The sequence below is a fragment of the Myotis davidii genome, unplaced genomic scaffold (genome assembly GCF_000327345.1).
Source record: "Myotis davidii unplaced genomic scaffold, ASM32734v1 scaffold385, whole genome shotgun sequence".
In the NCBI taxonomy this organism is placed as follows: domain Eukaryota; kingdom Metazoa; phylum Chordata; class Mammalia; order Chiroptera; family Vespertilionidae; genus Myotis; species Myotis davidii.
Window position 1 is genome coordinate 162,524 of NW_006296096.1, and position 19,721 is coordinate 182,244.

Here is a 19,721-nt window from a genome sequence, read left to right on the forward strand (position 1 = left end):
GAAAGAGTGAACAGAACAGTGACACAGGTCCAGACGCTGGGGGAGAGAGGGATTGGAGACCAGATAGAGAGAAAGATCAGGACAAAGCTGGTTCAGGAGTAGGTAAGCAGTTAGGCAGTGACTGTGGAAGGACTTCGGAAGATAGTGGACAAGAATTATAGTAGAGAAACAGAGAGTAGGGTGAAGGGGGTCTTTGTAACAAATGGATGTAAGACCAAATCCTGGCTCTGCCATCTATTGGCTCTATAATCTTGGAAGCGGTATTTATCTCTCTGAACTTTGGTCTCCTCAATTTGGAAAATGGGGAAATTCCCATGCTCCGGAGTTGTGTTGAAAGGAGCTCTGTAGAAACCCTGTAAATAGTGTTTTTGCATTTCCCTTTCAGCTCTTGCTCAATCCTCTCTTCCCTTAGCTAGAGACAGCCGTGATGACGAAGCTCTTGATGGTGGAAGTCTACACATCCCAAAGTGATCCTTCCTTTTTTAGCCTTTTTACTATGGAGAATTTCAAATGTCTACAGAAAAAAAAAAAGACATAATGTATAATGAACCTCCATGTACATTACCCAGCTTCAAAAATTACAAGTCACGGCCCATTTTTTTCATCTACATCCACTCCCTGCTCTCTGTGTTATTTGATTTTTTGTTTGTTTTTTGTTTTATTTTAATTGATTTCAGGGAGGAAGGGAGAGGGAGAGAGAAACAGAAACATCCCGCATGCCCCACACCCAGGACCAAGCCTGCAACCCAGGCACATGCCCCAACTGGGAACTGAACCGTGACCTCCGGGTTCACAGGTCGATGCTCAACCACTGAGCCACGCTGGTCATTTTATCTGTAAACTAGTAGCCCATCCTGTGATATTGTGTGCAGTAGGCCATCTGCCGTTCCTGCGGGAGCCGGCAGGAACCACAGCACGCCGGCCAGGAGCCATGCTGCTTCCACAGGAGCTGTGTGCTTCCGCCGGAGGCGGAAGCAAGCCGCCTGTGCCCACGGGAGCTGGGAGGGAGCCACACTGCTTCTGCAGGAGGTGGGCCTGCCATTTCCTCTCTGAGCCTGCACTCGGCCATGGAGGCTGTGGGTCGCCCCCCCATCCCTGTCCGTGTCTGCTCTGGCTCTGGGGGGCTGGCCCAAGCTGGGGCATGGCGGCTCACCAGCCCCCTCTCTCTGTCTCCATCTCTGCTCCTGGCCTTACCTGCACACACAACCTCCTCCTGTCCGGTCATGACCCATTATGGCTCCCAGCCTAATTTGCATATTTCCTCTTTATATATATAGATATAGATGTTTCAGTATGTAGCTCTAAACAATAGGATTCTCTTTAAAAGAGAGAAAAAGATGATGCCCAGATAGCAGTGTGGTGCAAGCCAGAGGGAAAGTGGGAAGAAGGTGGTTAGGAGGGGTCAAAAGTGGGGGGGGGGGCGGGGGAATGAGGATGCAGAGACTTTGCTTGAGGCAATGGGCACAGGATGCAGTGTGCAGGTGATGTTTTGTTGAGTTGTACCCTTGGAGCCACTATGATTTTGTAAACCAGTGTCACCCCAATAAAGTCAATTAAAATAAATAAATAAAATGGTTAAAATAAAGTAAAAATAGGTGATACCATAACATACCTAAAATATTTGTTATTCCTTAATATTATTAAATACCCAGTGTGCTTGTTTCCAATGTCTTATACATTTTTTGTAGTTTACTTGAATTAGAATATAAATTATAGCCACAAAGTACAAGTTTTGTCTTTTAAATCTCTTAGTCTATTAGCTAACATGCTCTTCTGTTTTCTGCATTTTTTGTAAATTAGAGGATTCATCAGGTTCAGGTTGATTTTGTTGTTGTTGTTGTTCTATTATTATTACCTATGTCAGGAAGTTATATCAACCACATAAATAAACCAAGTAATTTTTCCAAACTGAACAATTCTTAGAAAAGGTCTGAACAAACCAACATATTAATCTTCCTTCCATGAAAACAGTAAATAGTTACTTCTGGAAAACTGCTATGTAAAAGGTGCGCAAAAATACTTAGTATTTATAGATAATAAAGAGTTAAGATTTATGCTCAGAAATTATAAACTGTTTTTCATCTGCACGAATCTCAGGCAAACCGTGTGATACAGGGGAAGATTCTTTGGCAACTGAGATTATCTGCCACATTGCAGAACTCTTGCATCTCTGGCTCCTTCCACTAAATGCCAGCACCAAATCTTAATGACTTCTATTAATGTCTCCTCATAGTGACAAAATGCGCCCTATGGTTCACTTCACCCCTGTTGCAAACCGTGTGCTTAGTTCAAGTAACAGGAAAAGAGGAAACTGGTTTTCGTTGCATATATGCTATAATTTGGGGGAAGGAAATAAGAAAAATATCCTGAATGGGGTATGGCTATTAAAACATTTACAAAGTTAAAGCTTTCCAAAGTGTTGCTCAGTTGACAGAATTTTGTTTGTCCAAACTATGCTGGAAAATGTGAATAGGCTCTCTGATAAAACACATGTGGTCATAATGACTTCATGCTAATATATGTAGTTCAAATACAGACATTTTAACAGCTAGGAGACCAGACAGAATTAGGGAAACTGGAATAGTGGCAAGAAATAAAAAAATTCATTTTCAGTTCTTTTCTAAGCATAAGTATAAATTTATAAATCTCTCATTACTTAATTTTTGCTTTTCTTTCTTTATATTTATTTAAATTATAGTTTACTATAAATCTCTTTATGCTATATGTACATAATTGGCCCATAACACTGATAAGAAATTGCACTTCATCTCTGAAGAGAAAGTATACCTTCCTCTAGCTTACTTGCCTCATTATGTGATACACTTCTTGTCTTTTGATTTATTAAAGTAGTTACTTTGTTCATTGTTAGTTGTATTTAAATACTATTTATAGTTCTAAGATGGAAGTCATTTTCTAATCTAAATTGGAAGATATTTTATCATTATTCCTTGAAGTAGGAATAGTTTATTTATAATACCTTGCCTTTTCCTGGTATGTAGTAGATTCTCATTTAAATATTTAAATTAACTTACCCATCCAGTAATCATTATCATATATCATATCATTGTGTGCAATGATGTACTTTTGTATGTGTTAATTTTATTCTCATGCCTTGTTATCAGAAACATTAAGTATAGATCTTTTACTCAAAGTGGAATCTATACTAAGTGATTTATTTTAAATCATACTGCTGACATAACTAGGAGAAGAATTTATGTCTCCTGGCTTCAATTTCACTATTTCTACCAGTAGGTTTCTTTTTGCCTTAAAAGTATATGTTTTCTGTTTCTGCTTCCTGGCTGTTTCCGTGTGTCAAAACAAAACAAAAAAAAAAACAATACAAGAATTGTTTAAAATCAACATTCAAAAACAGTGATTAACTTTCCAATGTTTATTGCATACTAGTTTTGACCCTCAGAAATCCAAAATAGGATATTAAACATCCCAGTGACAAAGTTTGTCCGGTGGGAGATCTGGTTCCCCTAAAAGCAAGTTCCCTTATTTCATCTCTGCGAACGACAAAGCAGGTGCAGCATCAACGTAGTCATTGTTTAGAGACTGGAAATTTGTAACTATGGAGACATTACCTCACAGTGTTCTGACAGGCTGCGCTGGCCAGATGTGAGAACTGTAGTCATAAAGATAGCTATGCTGGGTTACCACCCTGCCCATGAGCTGCTTCGAGTGAATGCTTCACACCTTCACCTTGATTTGTCTGACAGCCTTAGCCAATAGCAGTATTGGCTATGCCAGGACTTAAATATTCCCATTAGAATCCTGGTCCTGGCATCAGCATGGTAGAGAAATCATTAAGCCTGGCAAGTGCTTTAAGGTAGTTGGATTAACAGATGAGGTCACTTGACATAGAAAACCTGGCAGAACCTCAGCTATAGTCGTGGCCTAATGTCATGATCTGTTTTCCCAGGAAAGAAGAGACTCTTCTTCTGGCCAAGACAAAAGACACACAAGCCACTCAAGAAACATCGACAGCTCTGCAGAGTCAAGTTCCTGAGCAGGAAGATAAAATGGAGAAAGACACCTCGTAAGAATGGCACAAAGGAGAGGAGGGAAGGGGCCGAGTGTTAGAGGATAGCGATGGAGCACTTGGCCTCTTGTTTTAAGACATCTAATAAAGTAGTTAGGACTGGAATTGATTCCACACGTTTCCTAAGATTAACCATAACATGCAGTATTTCCCACCCACTGTTTTATAAGGTTGAGTCCTTGAGGAATCTAAAAATATACCTGGACAGACGTCCATCATATCAGACCTGGTTGAGGTTCCAAAGCTCATATCTAACACGTTAAAACAATTGGCAGATAATTTCCTTAGAATCTCTTTACTGATCCAGGGACAAAGAATTACCAAAGAATTTTGGTTTAGGAAATGCCTGTGAGGATATGAAATAAAAATTACAGCTCCCTATTGTGACCACTAATGTAAATCATTCTATCAACTGAAGCATTAGCATTGATTTTCCAATGTTTTCTACCAAAAAAAAAACAAACAGTGACCCATTGTATTTAATATACACAATTTAATGCCAATGTTACTTTGGACCGAGATGTCCTGTGTTTATTGCTCGGTTCAAGTTTATTTTTAAAATATTTTATATATTTAAATAAACAGTTTAAAGCACTTCTCAGGTGAACTGTGCATGGCTGTTGTCAGTATTACCAGTGCAACATCTCCCAAAATCATACTGAAATGCTGGCATTGAACTTTTGTAACTGCCTCTGGTTTAGTGCTAATCAGTTACAGAGGAGCAAAAAACCAAGAAGGGGGTTGGAATATTTCGCATGCAAAAGCAGTAAGGGAGGCTAACTAAGCACTCGGATAAACCTCTCATCTTCCAAGAAGTCTGCTCGGTCTGTGAGTGCAGGGTTTTCAGACAATGGGCTGCATCACGCACATCTCTGCCTGAAATATTTCAGCTCTTCCAAAAGTGTATGCAGCCAGTAGACGTTTCTTATTCAAATAGAAAAAAAACACCCTGTGGTCCTAGGGCAGATTTCTTTGATTGCAACCTTTGCCAAGGCTTATTGGGAATCTTTCGTGGAATTAAATTTATGTGGGAGCACTATTGTTTTACTGGAGGAAAATAAATACAGAGCTTATAAGATGAACATGCTGAAAGATATAGCCAGCTTGTCTGTAATGAAACCCAGATGTGAGGAACTTGGAAAGAGAGAAGTACTTTTCCTGCTTATTCTAGCCAGTGTGAGGAGAAGTCATGTCGTAAGGGCCTGTTTCAGGTTGGACAGAGATGGGATGTTTGTAATTTGACAACTGATCTCTATAGTCTCCACCCACAGTCAAACTCGAGTGTATCGTCATGGGTTTGAGCTTTTCAGACAAAGATGAGTGCTCGGGTTGTCAGCAGAATGGCACTGCTCAAGCTTAAGAAGTACTGGGCCAGGAATAATACAATTTTTAAAGCCGATGCCTTCAATTATAAAAAATAATAATAATTTGCCTGAGATGCCTGTGCCTTCTGAGAGGCACAGAGTTAGGGAAGTCTGCTTTTGAGAAACACTCTCCAGATTAATATTTCTGATGAAGGAACTTACAAATTATAAAACAAAAGGATTATGCATACCTGTTGGTAAACAGAGATATTGAGACTGACGTCAGCAAGATGGCAGATTAGGAAGCTCCAGGCCCTTGTACCCTTTTGGAAACATTAAACACACACACACACACACACACACACACACACACACCACTCACACACACACACACACACACACACACACGGCTTTTAGTTTATTGAGGAGAGTCTCAATGGGACACATAAAATGGGGTTGTCATAAACCTTTTCATGAGTCATGCCAGGAGATACTGTTTTACTAGTACTTGTAAAATAATTGTACTTTAAAAAATGTGTGTTAAGAAATGCTTTTATATTTATGAAAAAGAAAGAAAGGAAAAGCTTTGTTCATAGTAATGTTTGCTTATAAAAATAGTACCTGGAAATTAAGTCTTTCTTTTCCTGCTATTCCCTTTAACATTCACACACACGCGCACGCACACACACACACACAAACTACACACACAGACATACACATATACATATATACACGTGTGCTGTATTTATGGCTATTAATATTCATAGAGTATTTGAAAGTAAACATTAACTATAGAATCTTAATATAGGAAAATTAATTCAACAGCAGAAGTCAAAAGAAAAGGATATAGTAAGCAATATATTAAACAAGAATTATAATATTTTTATGTCAGTAGAAAAGGGAACTAGGATATAATGAGTGATAAATGTGGGATACAAATGGTTTATAGAGTCTCAATTATGTGTAAAAAGATGCATTAAAAAGCCTAAAATTCTTTTTTAAAAATATATCTTATTGATTTTTTACAGAGAGGAAGGGAGAGGAATAGAGAGTTAGAAACATCGATGAGAGAGAAACATCGATCAGCTGCTTCCTACACACTCCCTACTAGGGATGTGCCCGCAACCAAGGTACATGACCTTGGCCAGAATCGAACCTGGGACCCTTGAGTCCGCAGGCTAATGCTCTATCCACTGAGCCAAACCAGTTAGGGCCAACCTACAATTCTTGGGTGATTTTTATTTTCTTTCTATTTTTACACTTTTAAAAAACCATCTATAGTGGGAATTTAGTGATTCTTACATTTAAAAAAAATGAGAAAATTTCTTAACTTGACACTAAAGTGTTCTATTTAGGTTGTTAACACTAGAGCTATAAGATGTTCTTGTGCTTATTTTAGATGCATTATACCTTTGAAAACCAGAACTCTGGGTAATAATGATAGTTTATGCTTCTTGTGTTCATGGTCTATTCATTTTGACTTGCTTACTTTGTTTATTATACTCATTTGTGTCCACAGAAGAGAAACTACATATGGCAACCTCTCAAGGGTACACCACTCTTCAGTACGTTTCCCAAGTACTGAAAATTCCTATAGCACAGCACAGCCATTTTCACTGTCATCAACCAGTGAAACACCTCTCTGTTGCTATCTTTCTAACTTTGAGATTACTGGAATGGCTATAGCAAGGGGATCAAAGTCTTCTAAATCAGTTACAGGGGACCAATCAGAAAGCACCTTGGGTAAGTAAAGCCTGTACTGATTATTTTTAGGCTATTTTTAAATTATATAGTTCAATAAATTTTCTATGTGTCTAGAAACCAGAATGATGTTTTATTATCTGTGTTCAACAATGCTAATTTGTTAATGTCATATGACTATGCTCACTATTGATCCTCACACTGGAGTCATATTCCAGTTCCATAAATATACGTGGCCAAATATATCATCCTCATGATTAAAATATTGAGATAACCAACTTACACCATACACAAAAATAAACTCAAAATGGATAAAGGACTTAAACATAAGACGGGAAACCATAAAAATATTAGAGAAATCCACAGGCAGCAAAATCTCAGACATATGCCGAAGCAATTTCTTCACTGATACAGTTCCTAGGGCAATGGAAACTAAAGAGAAAATAAATGGGACTACATTAAAATAAAAAGCTTTGCACAGCCAAACAACAAGAAAGCCCAATGCATGTGAGAACATATTTACCATTTCAGGGGCAGGAGCCTTACTGGTTATTTTCTTTCCTTGGATACGCACAGGGTCCTGGCCCCCCACGTCAACAGTGTGGTGGAGAGAGGAGCCAGGTGAGGCCAGGGTCCCCTCACCTGGAATTTAGATTCTCCAAAGAGCACCAGACAAAGCGACCACAAAACACAGTAGCAGGCTCTGACCGCTGGGTGCTGGCAGGGTCACTCAGCTCACCCAGGAAAGCTGGTCCCGCAGGACCGCCAGAGACCTGAGATGTCCCAACAACGGGAGTAAAAGTGTCACTTGCAGGATCACTGTGGACCTGGGGGCGGCAGTGAATGAGGAAAATGGAATTAACTCTAATAAAAATGTGTAAGAAAAAAATGAGTGACCTTCATTCTATTTCTGACCCTTCACGTCCCCATTGGCAGAACCCACATCCCGTCCTCTCCCCTTTCCTAGGGAGGACCAAGTTCCAGACCTTGCCATTCTCCTCCCTCCCATTTATTTGTTCAAAACAGGGATGGCTCTCCAATATATGAAAAGATGGTGGGGGTAAGGGGGAGAGAATAAACAAAGGACTTGTATGCATGCATATAAGCCTAACCAATGGACACAGACACCAGAGGAGTGAGGGCATGAGTGGGGGTGGGGGTGGGGAGAGACAATGGGGCAATAAGGACACATATGTAATACCTTAGTCAAAAAAAATTAAAATACCTTGAGTTCGCATAATGGTTCCTAGGTTGACTGCTTGTATGTTCTAGAATTGCTAGATAATGAAAAAATTCTAATGCATAACATGGCCTGCCCTTCCTCTTAATGCTACCAGAAAGATTAAGTAATGTCTTGGGTATTTTGTGCCTTTAGGAGATTTAGGACTTTGGTAAGGAAAAGACAGATAGGTAAGAGAAAGAAGAAAAATAAAGTAGGTAAAATGGTGGAGAGAAAAGGAAAAAGCAATAAAGCATTTGGAGGAGAGGAAAATAAGAACAGGACTATGATAGGAAGAAGTAAAGTTGTAACAGTTGCCAACAACGCACTCAGCAATTGCAGGCTGCGGGATGTTTGTTCCTCACCATGTACAGGAAACTTTGAGGGTGTGTTCTAGTTTCCTAGAAAGACGGCTGAACTTGGGAACAGAAGACCAAGGTCCAAACTACCCCTCTACTCCCTACAGTGTGAAACATTGGGCATTTAGCATCTCTGAGTCCCATTTTCCACAACAGCAAAAATAGGGATTAAAATATCAACTTAACAGGGCTATCCTAAGGATGACTAAAGGAGATATGAAGGATTTATGAAAATCATCTAGCACATAGTAGGTACTCAATAAAAATCAGTTGTGAATCTGAACCTATCTCTAAGCACCTTCTCATAAAATGGGCTAGATTGGGGCCTATATTTCCATTACTCATCTATTAACAAGTTTTAAAACTGGAAACACAAACACACTGATTCTCTAATGCCTCCATTTCCCTCTACCATTCTGTGCGCATTTACAGCCTGGCTGCTGCTTATCTATGTTTGATTTTGTTTGTGGTATTTGCCTACGCCTTTGACACAGAGGTAGCTAGGGTTTTGACCTACTGCCATTGTTGTCATATTCCCTGTACTTCATTGTTTGCACACCTCAGGTACATTTTTTCAAAGAAGCCTCCTAAGTTCACACTGACCTTTAGCAATAACCAGATCCATATGTGTAAAAGTGAAAGTACAGGTTTAGATCTAGGGAGGGAATATTTTCTGTCCTTTAGCACTGTATCATCATGACGTGTGTTCTATATTTGGGTCAAACTGGGAAAGCTCCCACTATTAGTGGGGGAAAAAAACAAAAAATATAGTGGCTTCCCCTTGCAAGATGAGCACTGAGCTAGGAAGTAGGCTTCTCCTTCAGTTACTGTAGGTTCTACTGCTATTGGTAGAAGTCTGAGTTTGCTGCGACTTGTTGCATTTGGTTCATTTCCATCTGTTTCTCCTGATGAAATAATGACTGGGACTAAAAATTAATGCATCTTCTTTCCTTTCAGAATACAAAGGTTCTCCCCCTTACCCCAAGATGAGCTATTCAAAGGGCTGCTATATATTCTCTATTCCCAAAGGAATTTTAAAAAATTAAGTAAATACTTGACTGAGAATAAACACATTTAATTCCAAACATTTCTTCTGAACAAACTACTTTGAGGAATCCTCTTTAGAAACTATGAGTTTAAACCTTTCCCGCTTTCACCTCACTTTGGTTTTGTTAAAGATACACAAATATAAATTGAACTCTAGATTGTGTTAATTTGTTGATAATTTTGGACCCAGGGTCACAATAATAACTAGCATTTATTGAGTACCAGCTAAATACCAGATATTGCTAGACACTTATCTACATTACCTTCAATTCTCACATCACCCTAACAAGGTAGTAGTAGTTTTCATTTTTATGTTCATGAAAACTGAGAATTGGAAAGTCTAACTCAGTTGGCTTAATAAGTGACAGATCGGGGATTCAATTCAGGTCCTTTTAAATCCAGGACATATTCGTCTGTCCACTTTGTCATCATGCCTCTCTGTACTGTTACTTTCCCTTGGAACTTACATTATTAGATGTACTCTGCACGGTTCTTTCTCTGCAAAATTACAAAGGCTGTTTTGTGTTTGAATCTTAGTGTGAGGATTTTAAAGGAGCTTATTTCCAAGAGGGCACTAGAATCTGAGTGAGCATTACTTTATCTGTCTAATCAAGTATTTTAGTTGATGAGAGGACACATATCTTTATCCGGCAAAATTACTAACCATTAGTAGGAAAGGACTCATTTGAAGATTTAATTTATGGGTATGATTTGGAAGAATAAAGATGTACTTATATATGACATATCCAAATTTGAGATACTCAAATGTCTTACCTACTCAAAAATTTATGATGCTTCTGGTACAAGTAACTAATCTGTTGAATAGTCATTATGTTGATGATGTAATTGGTAGTTTAAACAGGGGTGGGCAAACTTTTTGACTCGAGGGCCACAATGGGTTCTTAAACTGGACCGGAGGGCCGGAACAAAAGCACGGATGGAGTGTTTGTGTGAACTAATATAAATTCAAAGTAAACATCATTACATAAAAGGGTACGGTCTTTTTTTTTTAGTTTTATTCATTTCAAACGGGCCGGATCCAGCCCGCGGGCCGTAGTTTGCCCACAGCTGGTTTAAAACCATCTCTAGGAATTGAGTATCCCTAAAAACAGTCTCTTCCTGGTTATTTTGTAGCCTTTGGTTTAAAGTTTTTAATTATCTTTAATCTTCATTTAGATTGACAGTGACAGTAAAATGTATAAAGAATATAGTTTTGTAGAAGCAAAGAATAAAGATAGTGACTTTGGGTTCTTTCACTATCCTGTTATTTACTTCTCTCTTTGTTGCTTCTCGTTGGTTTAGAAAAAGTCAGCAGCTTCATAGCTCCAAAGAAAAAGACTCCGCTCATCCCTCCCTCAGAGCCAGCTGTGATAGGGGAAGGGGAGGATTACTTCCTGTCTTTGTTTGATGATTCAAAGAAACCTATTGCACACTCATTCAATACCAAGAAAATTTGGAAGCACTTTTCTATGATTCTTGAAGAAGTGGGCTCATCTAGATCCAGGTACATATTCTATTTTAATTATTTTATATCTTCTATTGGGATAGGAGTAATAAGTCAGTAGGAAGCAAAGTTTTAATCTGTTGTGCTGTGCCATGATTTCATCTAAGAAATTAGATACAATATAATTGTTTCATGTGATGAGCAATTAAAAGAAATCAATATAACTTTCTAAGAAACTGAATAACGAATGTCAGTTCTTCAAAGATGCTAGAGGAAACAGCAATACATAATCCCTACAAACAAAGTCAACTCAATTACTGTAATCAAGGACTTTATTATTGGCAAGTAATTCAGGTGGACTTGGTATCTTTTTTCCTTCTACTAGGTTCTTGAGTTCAATACAGAAAGAGAAATGTAGACTTTTTATATTGAATTTATTGGGGTGACATTGGTTAATATAATTATATAGGTTTCAGGTATATAGTTCTATAATTCAACATCTGCATATTATAGTGTGTTCATCACCCAAAGTCAAGTCTCCTTCCATCACTGTTTATTTACCTCTCCCAACCTCCTTCCCCTCTTATAATCACCACTAGAGGCCCGGTGCACAACATTTGTGCACTGGGGGGGTGGGGAATCCCTCAGCCCAGCCTGTGCCCTTTTGCAGTCTGGGACCCCGCAGGGAGTGGGCCTAAGCCGGCAGGCAGACATCCCCCCAGGGGTCCTTAACGCTGCCACAGAGGTGAGAGAGGCTCCCATCACCGTCCCTGTGCTTGCCAGCCATGAGCCCAGCTTCTGGCTGAGTGGTGCTCCCCCTGTGGGAGCACACTGACCACCAGGGGGCAACTGCTGCATTGAGTATTTGCCCCCTGGTGGTCAGTGCATGTCATAGAGACGGATTGTTCCACCGTTAGTCAATTTGCATATAGCCTTTTATTATATAGGATACTGTTGTCTATGTCTATGAGGTATTTTTCTTTGCTTAATCTCTTCCCCTTTTTCACCCAGCCCGCAACCCCCTTTCTAACAATTGTCAGTCTGTTCTCTGTATCTATGAGTGTGTTTCTATTTTGTTTGTTGGTTTATTTTGCAATAAAAAACAAACAATCCAATCAAGAAATGGCAAAGGATTTAAACAGACACCTCTTCAAAGAGGACATATATGGCCAATAGACATATGAAAAGATGCTCAATGTCACTAATCATCAGAGACATGCAAATTAAAACCACAATGAGACATCACTTTTACTATCTGAATGGCTGTCATCAGTAAAGCAACAAGTGTTGGTGAGGATGTGGAGAAAAGTAAACCCCTGTGCACTGTTGGAGGGAATGCATATTGGTGCAGCCACTGTGGAAAGCAGTATGAACTTACCTCAAAAAAAAAATTAAACATGGAACTGCCTCATGACCTAGTGATTCCACTTCTGGGTATATAGTCAAGGAAACACAAAACACGAATTTGAAAGAACATGTGCACCCCTAATGTTCATTGCGGCATTATTTACAATAGCCAAGATATGGAAGCAACCAAGTGCCCATCAATAGACAAGTAGATAAAAAAATTGCGGTACATATATACAATGGACAAAATCCATTTAATTCACTCATATGTGGAATTTAAAGAACAAAAACAAAGTAGAAACATTGACTGATAGATACAGAGATCAGATTGATGGTTGCCAAGGAGAGGGATGGGGAGGTTGGCTGAAAAAGGATTTGGAAGCACCAATTGGTAGTTAACAAAGTTGTGGCGGGGATGGGAAGCACAGCATAGGGAATATAGTCAATAATATTGTAATAACTATGGGTGATGCCAGTTGGGTGCCAGAAATATCAGGGGGACTACTTTGTAATCAACATATTGTGTGGATTAGTAGTTGTATATGATTGTCTAACCACTATGCTATACACCTGAAACTAATACAATGTAATATTGAATGTCCACTGTAATTTAAAAAAATTGTAGACATAGATATAATCTTTAAAAAGTGCCTGGCACATAGTAAGTATTGGTTATTATAATTGGTAGGGGTATATTTCATTTTTTAAATGATGTCTCTAACCCACCAAAGGGATTGTGACCCACACTCTAAGAAACACTAATTTATAAATTTCAGCCTGATCCCTGGTACATATTAAGCCCTTAAAATGTTAGTAAGAAAAAATACCATCTTATCTCCGTAAAATATTTTGTTTGCTGAATTCTTTTAAGAATACAGTTGCTAGTCATCTTCATAGTAACTTTATCAGAAATAAACTAAAATATTTAACTTTCCTCTTGATGTATTTCAGTTTCGTGTCTCAGTGGTTTTCTGAACAGTAGGATTTAACTAATGATAATTGCACCTTCCTATGGCACTTATACCTCGACACCTAAAGCACCTATTAAGTTTTATTTATTTTATGGGAAAGAGATGATTTTATTGCACAGATAAGCAAACAGAACTAAGAGATCAAGGCATTTGCTATGGAAATACACTATCTCCACATAGAATGTGTCCAATACTGTAGACAGTTTAGGAATAACTTCCAAAGCATATTTATTACTCAGCTCTTGAAGTGAACTAAAGACACGCTTACCTGGATGCACCTTATAATCTTTATATTTTTCTAGTGCTTTTGGAGACATTAAAATAGCAGAAGTGAATGATTTATTTGTGAAGCTCATTAACTCTTCCCTTAACAAAGAACTGGAGATTGGAAATCACATTCTCCAGCAAAATATGAATGGAAAACCAGACTCTCTGTACCATTTCCCTCCCAATATCACAATTCATGCCAATTCCACAGTAACAGTGAGTATAAGATATCAATACTACAAACTAAAATTGTACAGGAAAATCTCACTTACCCAGGTCAGATTGCGGCTCAGCACCAGTGGTTTCTTCATCACTTGCTCTCTATGTAAAATGGGGTGTATTGTTGGTGGTGGCCCATTGAGCCACTTTGTTCATCTCTGTGTGTAAGTTAATTAATACCCATAGTTAAAATAATTCCATAGCTTTCTTCAATTTGTTGTAGAATACCTTGTGCTTTTATGACTTAACTATTAAAATGAAATCCCTAAGTTCCTAAAATTAAGCAAACATAATCCTTAAAAGAAAAGTTAAGAGAGTGTTTGCTTAGACAACAGAAAACTAGTTGATACTGAAGGGTTTTTCCTCTTTCTTGTGCGCTCCTTTAAGCCACATACAGTGTTGCACAGCGTGGCATTAGATATTATAAACTCATTATATGTTAAGATCGCATATGTTGAGAAAGATAACATTGCAATCACCCTCTGACATTTACAGAACTGTTGAACTCCAGTGGCATTTTAAATTAACAAACTATTTTCTTACAGGTCTGGACAGCAGCATCTGACAGAAAGCATCAGCCACCATCAGATTTTCTTTGGAAGGAAAAAGACAAGTTTACAACAAGCCCAAATTGTACAACCATCCTGTGCAAACCTAATGGTGAGGTCAGTATCTGGTTATTAGCAACGTTTTTTTAAATGGATAGCCTCCTTATGTTCTCCTCTCCTTAGCTCGCTCAATTATCTTTCCTTCCTTAAATTTTGGATAGAACCATCACTGACTGTCATAAAAAATCAGCAAATCAACAGCACCCTCTTCCCAGTGCTAATGTGCCAAAGAACTGCTTATATTTGGCAAAAAGAATTTTGATATCCCAAATTTGAAGCTACTTCAGATTTCAGAGTTAAGGATGGATTTTATTTATGGTATTTACCATGAAGAGCAGGATAAGAAAGGAAGAAACTCTGTACAGGCCCTTTCTATCCATGTATGTATTTTTCAAATGTTTGTTGAGATTTTTCTCTGTTCTAAGGGTTGCAATACCACAGGACATCTGCTCTCAAGAACTAGAATTCTAATGAAATAAACTACAATCTAATTTGTCTAACTATACTATATTCACTATAAAATTATGTGTATTAGTAATAGGTTAGTAACCAATTCTGAATGTTTGACAATTTTATATTTTCACTCTTTTTCCTTGGTATAATATTAGCATAAATACATACCCAAGGACTAACAGTAAAGTAAGGTATCTTTTTTTACAAAAAAAAAATCTTACTGCTCTTATAAAACTACTAGAGGCCTGGTGCACCAGTGGGGTCCCTCAGCCTGGCCTGTGGGATCGGACCGAAACTGGCTCTCCGACATCCCCTGAGGGGTCCCAGATTATGAGAGGGTGCAGGCCAGGTTGAGGGACTCCACCAGTGCATGACTGGGGCCTGGAGGAATGCAGGAGGTTCCTGGCCAGCTGGAGAGGGACCACAGGAAGGCTCCAGGGCATGTCTGGCCCATCTTGCTCAGTCCCGATCAGCTGGACTGCAGCAGCAAGCTAACCTACTGGTCAGAGCATCTGCCCCCTGGTGGTCAGTGCACATCATAGCAACTGGTCAACTGGTCGACTGTCTGCCCCCTGGTGATCAGTGCACATCATAGCGAGCAGTTGAGCGGACACTTAGCATATTAGGCTTTTATTATATAGGATTCTTTAGATTTTAAAAAAATACCTGCCTTTTTTTCTTAGCCCCAGTCTAGCTTACTATGTCATACAACTACTAATCTACACAATATGTTGATTAAAACCTATTTCTGAGTTTCTTCTTGCTAGATTATACCTGATGACATAGACTTGCTCATTTATTAAGAGTCATTTAGCCATTTGCCACAACTTCTTGCAGCAAGGATTCAAGATCTAGAAAAGGGGCCATGCACAAACGAATACACTAGACAAGAAATATGAATTTAGAAGACATGGGGGGTGGGTAGGCTGGAAACCTCCCTCTAGCAGGGAAGCTCTCTGACTTTTCAGTCCCTCTTGCTTTTATTCACTTGAATACACATTTGCCCTTTAGGAATGCAAACAGGCATATCAAAGGTGAAGTTTGGTAAATAGTAAAAGGATTATCAGGTTAGGGAATTGCCTTCAATCATTTTGCCAACAGCAGGGCAATATTGCTGATTTTCAGCCCTGCTAAATATCGCATTAATATGCTAACTACTTGTCTTAGCCTCCAGCAGGGCTTGGAAAATTAAATGGCTTGCTCAAGGTCACATGATTGGTAAAATGGCAAAACTAAAATAAAACCAGATATTCCAACTCCAAGAATTTTTCTATTGCACTAAAAATAACCTACAGGGTTCATATAGCCAACATTCCAGTGATGTAATTATTTTATTTTATCACATTAATAGAGGCCCGATGCATAAAATTTGTGCAAGGGGCTCAGCCCTTGCAGCCACAGCTGCCTCAGCCCTTGCAGCCCCAGCTTCATCCAGAAAGTTATCCGGACAGTCATTCTGCTGTCCGATCTAACTAGCATATTAGTATTAGCTCTTTATTTTATAGAATTATTGTCATCAAATATTTTTAAGTCCCTATGGTATAGAGAGAAATAAAATATTGCTCTTGTCAAAAAAATCTTATAATCTAATTGAGGGAGATTGCACTAAAACAAAATCATAATGTATTTTCAACAAAAATGTCTGTGAGCTACTAAAAGAGGAGAATCCCTAATTGATTACCTGAAGCAAAAGTGGAGTTTTCCTGTTGTGATCCATGAAATTGAACTTTTTAGAAAAGATTTTATCTTTTTCTTTCTCTGCCATTGGCCTAACCTACCTGAATTTGCCTGACATTGCCTTTATGTCTAGTTAATTTTCCAATCCAATCAGTGAAATCTGCTCAATCCAATCAGTTTTTCAATGGTAACAGCATAAGCCAAAACTTCTAATTTAATGAACTAAAAACAGATTAAAAGAACAAGTAACTATTAGGGCACACTTCAGTATTTCATTTTCTCACATTGAACACAGACATAATTATTAGTCCCTACATATGATTTTCCTGAAAAAATTTGCACATATATGTGTTATAGGTATCACATATTCAAGAAACCAAAACAAACTCCAGCTTTAGTAGTCATAGGTCCCCTAAATAGTCTCACTTAGTATCTAGTCTGGAGAATGTGGTATCCTCTCTTGTCTCTGGCTCTGGTTCTACTGCTCATTTTCCCATCTCAAATTATAGTCTTAAATATTTAGGATTTTGACTTATTAATATTACTAGAGACCCAGTGCACAAATTTGTGCATGGGTGGGGTTTCTCAGCCTGGCTGGTGATTGGGGCCAATTGGGGCCATCTCACCCAGTCCTGATAGGGGCCGATTATCGGGGCCAGCCGGCCAGGGGTAGGGACCGTGGGAGGTTGGATGGCAGTGGGAGCACACTGACCACCAGGGGGGCAGCCCTTCACTGAGAGTCTGCCCCCTGGTGGTCAGTGCGTGTCATAGTGACCGGTCAACCAGTTGTTCTGTTGTAACAGTCGTTTAGGCTTTTATATATATATTGATAACTACTTTTTACTTAGTATTTTAACTAAATCTCAGAACACCCTCTATAGCAGTTCCCTACTACTAGCCTCCTTATTTTGTGCCGGAGGACTCAGGTAACATAACAAGTAACTACCTGGCCTGAGGATATACAACTTGTGATTTTCAGAATTGGAAACTAAGGCCAGGATGTCTTGCTACATTCTTAGGATATTTCACTAGTCCATGCACAATAGGTAAGTGACATTATACCGTTTGGCTTTGAAATTTTATTGCAATAAGCCCATGTCATTTTGAAAAAAAAACTCTAACTCCTGCCCAACCGGCATGGCTCAGTGGTTGAACATCGACTTATGAACTAGGAGGCTGGATTCCTGGTCAGGGCACATGCCTGAGTTTTGGGCTCAATCCCCAGTAGGGGGGCGAGCAGGAAGAAGCCGATCAATGATTCTCTCTCCTCATTAATGTTTCTCCCTCTTCCTTCCTCTCTGAAATCAATAAAAAATATATATTTTTAAATCTAACTCCCATAGTATTTGATATTAATGAATCATTTCTGTTAGGCCATTGCCTGGTGCACTCCTATTCACTGGAAGCAAGCATGGGAGAAATTAGAGACTGACATTGAATTTCAGAGAAGCTCATTAGTAAATGCAACACCTCAAAAGCACATGTTTCATTGGCCAAAAGCTACAACTACAGCTAAAGAAAAACTTAATCAACCTGATACTGATATCTCAAGCTACCAGATGGAAGTAGTTCCAGTTTTTCTTAAGAGGTAAAAGTTGCTCTTCGTGTGTGTGTGTGTGTATGTGTGTGTGTGTGTGTTGTTTATTTGTTTAATTGAGCCCTTCCCACAATTGGTAACTGAGCAGGGAGGAATAACTGAGTCATAACTAAATATATGATGAATAGGTAAATCAATAATGTCCAAAAAATTATTGAAAAGGACCATAAAACCCATAATAGTTATAAAACATAAAAACACTCATGATACAGCCTTAGCTGGTTTGGCTCAGTGGATAGAGCATCCGCCTGTACACTGAAGGGCCCTGGGTTCAATTCTGGTCAAGGGCGCATGTCCAGGTTGCAGGTGTGATCCCCAGTTGGGGACGTGCAGGAGGCAACCGATCAATCATTCTCTCTCATCATTGATGTTTCTATCTCTTTCTCCTTCTCCCCTCCTCTCTACACTCAATAAAAATATATTTTAAAAAACAAACAAAACACTCATGGTACAACAAAAGCTGGCAATTTCCCACAGGCAATGAAGACCTGCCCCTCCTACCCCCTGCCCCCACCACTCTGGCCATTTCACTTCTTGATGGCACTGCTGTTAGAGGCAGAGCTGTGAAGGGGTGAAGAGATGAAGTTATCACCACATCTTTAGCAGTGCAGAGGCAAAGGGAGAAGTGCCACATCTGGTAGCTTTATCTTGGGTCAAGAGCTGGCTGTGACTGAAGGTGCAGATTTTACTCACTTGTGGGCAAATGCTTCTGAGGTTGTGATGAAAGTGCTGCCCACAAGGTCTAGAAAAGTTGTATTGTCTTGTCTTAAAACATGTCTGTCTTTAGTTGAGCTTTCTTTACTAATAAAGTCACTGCATACAATGCCTTTTTAGTTCAATTTGGGTTTAATTTTCCTTTTACAGAGAAAAAGAAATCCCACCAACTCTTTTCATGAATCGGAGCCCTTGGTGCCACAGTCCCAATAACCCTGTACATCCCCACTGTCCTCACATTGAACCTCACAATCCCAGCATGGATAGAAGCCATTTAAAAAGTCTTCCCAGGCCTCAGTCAGCCATGCCTAATCCTAATGCAGCCCTGGTAAGTCAAATGGATACTTATTCCAGCCGAGAATAAGAGGTGTGTGTGCGTGTGTGTGTGTGTGTGTGTGTGTGTGTGTGTGTGTAGAACTGGTAAAAAGGGGTTAAGTTGTAAAATACACTAAGTATTAAAAATAAGTCATATCCTCAAACACAGTTGGCTTCTGAAGGAAATATTGTAAACCGCTTACAATATCATGCATAAATATTTATATTTTATCTAAATAATTGCGCTGTAACAAACTTTGTGTTAGTCAAACGTTTGAAACTGTCATAGTTGGGGCTCTTCTTTTCTCCCCATAGCAGTTTTCCCCTGGTGTAAAATGTCCTAAAGTAACTTTATTGTTGGAGGCAAGGTGGACAGGGGACTGAAATCTCAATTGTTCCTACTTTGTGTTCCTCTCCCAGCTCCATCTCTTTCC

The 19,721-nt window shown here is 39.0% G+C and overlaps 1 protein-coding gene across 1 annotated transcript in view; it reads left to right on the top strand.

Annotated features, from left to right (window-relative positions):
* LMNTD1 (lamin tail domain containing 1) overlaps positions 1 to 19,283 on the top strand; it is a 99,493-nt gene extending 80,210 nt beyond the window's left edge. Inside the window, exons 2-7 of the mRNA XM_015568674.1 lie at positions 3,926 to 4,042; positions 6,869 to 7,092; positions 10,978 to 11,179; positions 13,740 to 13,920; positions 14,469 to 14,588; positions 19,123 to 19,283. Of these exons, the coding sequence (XP_015424160.1) occupies positions 4,026 to 4,042; positions 6,869 to 7,092; positions 10,978 to 11,179; positions 13,740 to 13,920; positions 14,469 to 14,588; positions 19,123 to 19,185 (807 nt within the window). The 5' untranslated portion in view covers positions 3,926 to 4,025 and the 3' untranslated portion in view covers positions 19,186 to 19,283. The remainder of the gene's footprint in view (positions 1 to 3,925; positions 4,043 to 6,868; positions 7,093 to 10,977; positions 11,180 to 13,739; positions 13,921 to 14,468; positions 14,589 to 19,122) is intronic.
* Positions 19,284 to 19,721: the final 438 nt, after the last annotated feature.